This window comes from Drosophila mauritiana, chromosome 2R, assembly GCF_004382145.1.
Source record: "Drosophila mauritiana strain mau12 chromosome 2R, ASM438214v1, whole genome shotgun sequence".
Taxonomy (NCBI): Eukaryota; Metazoa; Arthropoda; class Insecta; order Diptera; family Drosophilidae; genus Drosophila; species Drosophila mauritiana.
The window spans coordinates 549,498-557,022 of record NC_046668.1 but is presented as its reverse complement, the minus strand read 5'-3'; the positions used below and the strand labels follow the sequence as shown (position 1 = coordinate 557,022).

The 7,525-nt window shown below is 37.2% G+C and overlaps 1 protein-coding gene across 1 annotated transcript in view; it reads right to left on the bottom strand.

Moving 5' to 3' along the window:
* Window positions 1–277: 277 nt before the first annotated feature.
* The window catches only part of LOC117138439 (armadillo repeat protein deleted in velo-cardio-facial syndrome homolog), a 32,195-nt gene continuing 24,947 nt past the window's right edge, over window positions 278–7,525 (bottom strand). The window contains exon 3 of the mRNA XM_033300549.1: window positions 278–842. Coding sequence (XP_033156440.1) covers window positions 278–842 — 565 coding nt within the window. The remainder of the gene's footprint in view (window positions 843–7,525) is intronic.

Sequence of the window (7,525 nt, the reverse complement as noted above, 5' to 3'; positions counted from 1 at the left end):
TAGTCTTGTAAGTTTCTATTGATTTCATAAAAAAAACTTTTTGTCACTCTAACGCCCACAAGCCGCCCGTTTTTTGTCATTATATTCTCCAATATCTCCTGAAATATAAAATTTTGTGTTCTCACTTCCACTAGCTGAGTAACTACTAATCGGGGAACTTGACTATAGCATTCTCTATTGTTTTTCATTATTGACATGAAGTATCTATATTTTTCGCAAATTCGATTCATACATGAGTAACAGGCGGGAAATATAAACAAAAATAAACTTTTTTTATTTATTTACCTTTAGATGATGATGGAATAACTTTTTCTGGTGTTATAAAGGGATGTTTGTCGTAATTGGGATCATCAACTTCTTGACATCGGTATGAAAGATTCCGAAGTATACATACGCAATTTTCTACAGTTTTATTTCCAATATTATTTTTCTCAATTGATGTTCGCACAACATAAAGAAGGCATTCAACTAAGTGCTCACAATTTCGAAGACATCCTCTTGCATGTTCTCCAGCTGAACTGACATTTCGTAAAACTCCAGAAGCATTTCGAAATACTGTAGAAAAGCATGTTTCTCCACAACAAACTGCATCCCAACCAGAATGTGGCTTAATAACGCTACAAACTACAGCAATGAGCGCTTCATCAATAATTGACCGTTTCAAGTCTTCACAGGAAGACATATTCCACAAAACGCCAGTCACCAATTCTTTTACTTCTGTTTCTTGTGACCGACATAAAAGATGTACCAAAGCTGCTATTCCACCAGCGTTCTTTATTCCACGTTTGTTTTCATCATTTTGTCTTCCGTAAGATAAATTACGTAAAGCACCGCAGGCATTTCTGAAACAAAAAAAAAAAGTCTTAACTTCCGACATATATGAAAATTATAAACGTAATTTAAAACAATATAAAATCGACAATGTTTGACAATCTAAAATCGATAATCTTTTTCTAAAGTAAAAAAAATCGAACAATGTTTGTTGTTTCCCTACGTTGAGCTAATAAACTTCTTTATTAGCGATTTTAAAGCATTAAAAATACGAGATTTATTTAGCGATTTAAATGTTTTTATTGGTTTTAGCGAACGAGATTCTGCGTCGATGAGATATGTACAAGATAACTACAGCGAATGATACAGCGCGACTTAATTGCAGAGCGAACAGCAGAATGCTAAGCCAAAGGTGTAGGCGCGAGAGTACTAGAAAGAGAGCGAGAGGGGGGAGCTTAGATAAGGAAAGATATTGCTGCACAGCTGAGGTGCGGCAGAGTTTATCTATCTCCAAAGATGGCATATTTACAAAGTATAAAGTAAGGTATTGCTAGCGGCTGCGTGACCTGACATACTCCATCCGTTGAATGCGTGTCTTTCAACAGAAGTCTTGAGGGGTAGCATATGCAGCAGATCAGATCGCTGGGAGATAAACTTGATCCACAGGGCACGTCCGACTTCGTATGCCGCTTTCTTCTGTACAAGAGAGGCGTGGTGGGTTCCACTCTGACTTTACCAGCAGCGCTCCACCTCCGGGCATTCTTACAGGACCGTATCCACCGGGGGCTGTTTGATTGGTGCTGCGGGTCCTGATTGGAATAAGGGTGTTGAAGCGAGGGAGGCTACTGCTGCAAGGCTGTTGCTGCATTTCCTATCCGGGATCGGCGGTAGCTTTTGAGAGTCGCTGAGTGGTCCCTGGCCACTTGTTGACCCACAACACCTTAAAGGTGGCGGTGGCATTGCGTAAGGTGGTTTAACCATTTCACCGGGTCCTACTTGTGGCGCCATAATCTCAGGGGCATGCGCCTGGAGAACTAAACGTCAGCATAGTTGCCATCGGAAATTTCCAGTGAGGGAATGGTTTCCAGCGCAGTGTCCCACATCATGTCTGTCGTAGATGCTGCAGCTTTTTTATGTTGGTGAGGTCAGGAGGGCTATCTATTATCGCCGTAAACATGAAAAAAGTTCAGCCAGTTAGCAAAGCCAGTTGCAAGCTCAAGAGGGGGCAGCGATGGTGCGTTATTTCGGAGTGAACGCAGCTAAAGTCCACAATCACACGGACAAATGGCGTCAGTAAAGGCATTTGTTGCGCGGCGCACTTTAAAATCTCCCCCCGAACTGAGGACTAAAGCGTTAAAAGAAGATTAACAAATTTATCACTCAAATTAGTTTCAATTTCATCTAAATCAAGTTTTTCAAGTTCGCTCATCAGCCCCAACCTCTTAAGAAGAACAGAATGGTCAAACGAAGCTAACGTTCTGCATTGACAAAGAATCCGCTAGTCGTTCCACTATTTAATATATTGCAGTTGCCTTGCGCTTTAATAATGTCACCCTGTTTGCATCAGCGATAACGTTTCCAGAATGGAGACAGCAGCCAATGGAGACAACAACGAAACGGCAAAGACAGCGATTTGAAATTCGGTTCAAGCACGAAGATATGCGCAAAGCCGAATTAACGGAAGCTTCCGTTGATTGGCTATGAAAGCGTAGCCAACGGGTTTACTTCTAATGTTCACTGCCTTTAATTTTGTCTGAATATTACATACAGCAAAACGGCGAATTAATTAATCAGCTTTGCATGTACATTGTTTATGCATAAATCAGGTCGGAGTCACCAAGTGTTGAACTAATAAGCATTTAATTAGCTATTTTTGAGCAATGAAAAGATTTTTATGTGGCGATTTCAAACGGTTTTTGATTATTGATTTCAGCATACAAGATTCTGCATCGATGCGTATACGCATCAGGGACTAGAATTGAATTAATTGCAAAGCGAGCAGAAGAACGGTAAGCCAAAGGTGTAGGTGCGAGAGTACTAGAACGATAGCGAGAGAGGACAGCTTAGATAACGAAAGATATTGCTCAGGTGCCGCAGAGCTTAACTCCAAAGTTGGCATGTAAACGAATACTAAATTTAGGAATTGCTGGCCTTACCGCCAAGGTAATGTCTCTACCATTATTGAACATGGTATCATAATTTGAGAGCGTGAGAGGGCGTTGTCAAAATATTTATTCTCATCGATGTTTATTGGAAAAGAAAATATTTTTTTATTTGGGCAACCAATTAGGCGTCAGTTAATAGAATTTTTTATTTGCTACTTTCGGAGTTATATAAAAGCGATTTAGTGCACAACGATATTGAAGGTTTATTTGTTGTTTAATCGAGATGATACGCAACTTAATTATAAAGTGAAAGCTAATGTGGCAGCATATAAGCAATGAATTTAGGAACTATTAGCGGCAGCGAGGCCCCACAAAATCTATAATTTGGAACTATCGCTGCGAATATGGTTTCATGGGAGCAAGATACCCTGTTTTTCCACTCTTCATCTACCTTGAAAAATTCGTTAATTTCTTTGCGTTGATTATCGCATAATATCCACTCATTGTCACATGTATCGTTTCATACGTACACTGCGAGCTTTCCTTGTACTTTCCACGATTTAGCGAACTGGATCTTGCCCCCCGGCTTGAATTTTGAAAATTAAAGAAGCTCTGTTTTAAATGCCGCAGTCCCACGTATATGGTATCGTAAGCATTGCACGCTGGTTCATGGCTCAACGCATCCAAGAAAAGGGCTAATTATGTTTAAGGCATATAGCTGCTACTGCCTTTCAAATTCAGGAGGTAAATTTTCATATAAACCCAGAGGACTTTGTAGGGGTATAATAAGCCCTCTAATTTAAATAACACAGGAACACAGGATTTAGCCTCTTCAGTTTATTCGGTACTTTTCATTTCCAGCTTTAGCATTCGACTGACTCCCTCTCCGTTAGCGATCTGCATCTATGCTTGTTGCTACAGAGCCGATGTTGCGAAACAGAGAGAATGCCACCCGAAAGCGAACCATGACTTAATGTTTATACACTTAATGTTTATATACTATGTTGCTATACTACACTCTATACATGTACCTCTAGCCTACTACAATTCGACCATCCTGACATTTAAGATCACCTGATATTGTCGAAATTTTGAACTTATACTTATTACATTGTTCTTAGTCGCTATTTTTTTACTTTTCTTATCTTTAATTATACAAATTTACTTTCTACTCCCTATCCAATGTTTAATATTTTAATATTTTGACTACTCCAGACACCTTGATATGGATTGCGCGCCAATTGAAAACCTTCAACATCTTTAATTAAAAACCTATCATTTTTCAATACCTTCTCTATTACATATGGACCCTTATGTTTAGGTATTAGCTTTCTAGCAACTCCTCCTGTACTATCGAAATTCTTAACCATAATGTAATCTCCTACTTTGTACTGCGTACTTTCTTTTTTCTTATTATTATATCTTTTTTCATTATACCTCTGTGCTTTTAATTGCGATTCCGATCCTTTTCTTCTAATTTCTTTCAGGTCTCTAATTTCACTAACATTATCTAACTCTTCTAATTTTTGTCTTAATTCATCAACAACTTTTCCCTTTTGTTCAATTCCAAACAACATCTTGCTGGGAGATTCCGCTACACTTCTTTGTTTGGTATTATTCAGAGAAAATTCTACGTCTTCAATAACTGCATCCCAATGCAATCCCTTTTCAATGTCTGTTAATTTAGCTATCATAGGCCCTACTATTCTATTGACTCTTTCTACCTGTCCATTGGCCTGGGGTGAACCTGTCGCTATCTTTATGTGTTTAATATTATACTCTTCCATACATTTTGCAAAATCTTCGGATGTAAAACAGGTCCCCCTATCTGATACTATAACTTTCGGCCTGCTATATGATCTAAAATAATCCTTTAAAGCTAGAATTACTTCCTTTGTGTTCGTTGTTTTTGTTGCGTATAACCTAACATATTTTGTGAATCCATCTATTATTACAAACAGATGTTTCTTTATTCTACCGTTATCTACCGGTCCATAATGATCGATATGTATTATCTCAAACGGCACGTTTCCTTTTGGGATGCTATGCAGCATTCCTTCTTCTTTTCCCGACTTCGGTGAAAATGCCACATATCTCAAACAATTTCCTATATGCCTAACAACTTTTTCTTTCATATTCGAAAACCAATAAGTCTTAACAATAGCATCGATAACCTTATCTCTCCCTAAGTGACCTAATTCATTGTGATATTTATATAAAAATTTTTCTTCCATTTCTTCTGGTACACAAAACAACAATCTTCCACCATTTGCCTTCCTATAAAGTACACCATTTCTCATTTCAAAAATTTTATCTTCCGTTTTCTCTAACTTTTTCCTAATATCTTTCAACTTTTCATCTTTTGCTTGACAAATAATTAAATTATCTTCAAAACTATTAGTTTCTATCACTAATATGTTCGTATTTCTGCTCAATGCATCCACATGCTTTCCTGCTTTATGAACTAACTCAAAATCGTACTCTAATAGTTCTAATGCCCACCTTGCAATCCTAGGATTTAATTCTACTCTATTTAACGTTAGAGTTAATGCGTTGCAATCCGTAACAATTTTAAATCTCTTTCCCTGTACATAGAATCTAAATCTTCTTAATGCATACAGGATGGCCAATGTTTCAAGTTCAAAACTATGATATTTGGCCTCATCCTTTGTTTTGGCTTTCGAGTAATAAAATATAGGGTGCCATTTCATATCCTCTTTTTTTTTGCAATAACACTGCACCAAAGCCTTGTGCACTTGCATCTGTATGTAACTCTATTTCATCCTTATTACAATCAGAGAACTGCAAGGGTGGCACTTTTTTACCACTCGACTCACACCCTACAATTTTGTGTGCGGGTGCTACCCGCCACGCACATCGCGGGTACTTACAAACACACAGTATAAATCTGAACATGCAGACAAGACACCCCGTTGTGCGCGCACCCGAATCAATACGGTGCTCTGCGTCGCGGGTGCCGATCACACACTGCCTAAAAAGGGATGAGTGAGAAAAACACTTATGGGTTTACCGTTAAACACATGGGTGTTTCCAAAAATACTCGGGTGTTTCCAAAAATACTCGAGTGGTCTCGTAGGTAGTCGAGTCACAGACAAGATGCGTAACTCCATACGTTTTACACTCCATACGTTTACACACTATACTTTCGGCGTGGCTCTAGACTTTGTCGAATACTTTGTAAAATATGCCCTTCATCTTATTATTATATATTATTATAATTATATATTTTATTATATTTTATTATATTATATATTATTAATATATATATATATATATGTAATTTAATTATTATATATATATATTATTATATATTATATATATTTTATTAAATATTATTATATATTATTAACGTTATTATTATTTAAATATAGATTATAGTAAAAATAATAGTAATAGTAATAATGCTAATAGCCGAATCTATGTACATAATGTCACAAAATTCATTTCAAAAAAGACTTTATGTAAGAATATTTATCATTAGAGTATTCAGCTAGCGACGTTTGAAAAATTAATAAGCCCGTTCGAAACGGGTGGCACCCATTGAGTCCATCAAAGAGCAAAGACATGAGCACAAAAATTTTCTTGGGTATTCCCTTTTACCCTTCATTTCTTATACCCGTCACGCTTCCTCCCATACAAATTTTAGGCGTACAAAAAATGACCAGAGAACTGCAGCCCGCATACAAAAAATGACGTGCGGCCGATCGTTGACTGTGCGTCCACTCACCCAAATGGTTATTGCGCAGCAGGCCTCGGGTGGTTTTTTTACTCGTAACAATAACACCACGTTGGTAAAACACTCGAGTATTTTGTGTTGCCGCAAGTAGGGTGTCAAAAAACACGGGGTGCCTAGAGTACCGAGTGTTTATCGGGTGGACGTAGAGTGCGAGTGGCGGGCTGCAGTTCTCTGATTACAATATAACCCTAACACTGGAGCTTCCACTAACTTTTTCTTAAGTGTCTCAAAACATTCTAACTCTTTTTCTTCAAACGAAAATTCTTTGTCTTTCTTCAATAAGTCATATAAAGGTTTTGCTATCGTTGAAAAACCCTTAATGAATCTTCTAAAATATGAACACAATCCTAAAAAGCTTCTGACATCATGCACCTTATCTGGTACTGGAAAATCTCTAATTGCTTCTATTCCCTTGTCATTGGCCTGTATTCCCTTACTTGTTATTAAAAATCCTAAATATTGTACACTCGATTGCAGAAACTCACATTTATCCATTCTCAGCTCTAATTTGTTCCTCGTCAACCTGTCAAAAACTTCTCTAAGTACTTCCATATGTTCCTTAATTCCTTTGCTAGCTATCATAATGTCATCCATATATATAATAACTTTATCCTGCCTTATCATATCCTCAAAAATTCTATTAATAAATCTCTGAAAGACCGCCGGTGCATTTTTCAGCCCCATTGGCATCTTTAAAAATTCAAACTGTCCTAAGGGCGTCATAAAAGATTTTATATTTCATCGATTCCTTATTAACAAAAACATGAAAGTAGCCATGTTTAAGATCTAACTTCGAGAATATCGTTTTATTTACTAATCTATCCAACAAATCATCAATCAATGGTAAAGGATAATTATCTTTGACCATTGTTTTGTTAAGTTTTCTGTAATC